General features: G+C 68.3%; 1 protein-coding gene across 1 annotated transcript in view; it reads right to left on the reverse strand.

Moving 5' to 3' along the window:
• Window positions 1-284, reverse strand: part of LRRK1 (leucine rich repeat kinase 1) — a 121152-nt gene that overhangs the window by 3595 nt on the left and 117273 nt on the right. The window contains exon 32 of the mRNA XM_040642691.1: window positions 154-284. This exon is cut by the window's right edge and continues 726 nt beyond it. Within this exon, the coding sequence (XP_040498625.1) occupies window positions 154-284 (131 nt within the window). The remainder of the gene's footprint in view (window positions 1-153) is intronic.

The following is a 284-nucleotide window of genomic DNA, read 5'->3' on the forward strand; positions in this document are numbered from 1 at the left end:
GCCTTGGGGTCCCCGGGGGGCAGAGGAGCGCTAGTGCACCCTTCTTGGGTTTGCCAAAGAGACCCCTCGGGGCTCCAGAACAGGCGGATCGCGGTGCCCCCTGCAAGCTCCCATGGGCAGCACAGGAGCACGCCCCACTCGCGGGAAACGTACCTGGGGACCCAGATGACGTCTTTTACGGCGAGGATCCTCACGGCCTGCAGGTGCTGGCTGAAGGCCTCCCCGTCCACGGGGGTCAGGTCATGCTCAGACCTGTCGGAGCCCGCGGCGGGCTCGTGCAGCCG

Source organism: Ursus maritimus, unplaced genomic scaffold (genome assembly GCF_017311325.1).
Source record: "Ursus maritimus isolate PB19 unplaced genomic scaffold, ASM1731132v1 scaffold_27, whole genome shotgun sequence".
Taxonomy (NCBI): Eukaryota; Metazoa; Chordata; class Mammalia; order Carnivora; family Ursidae; genus Ursus; species Ursus maritimus.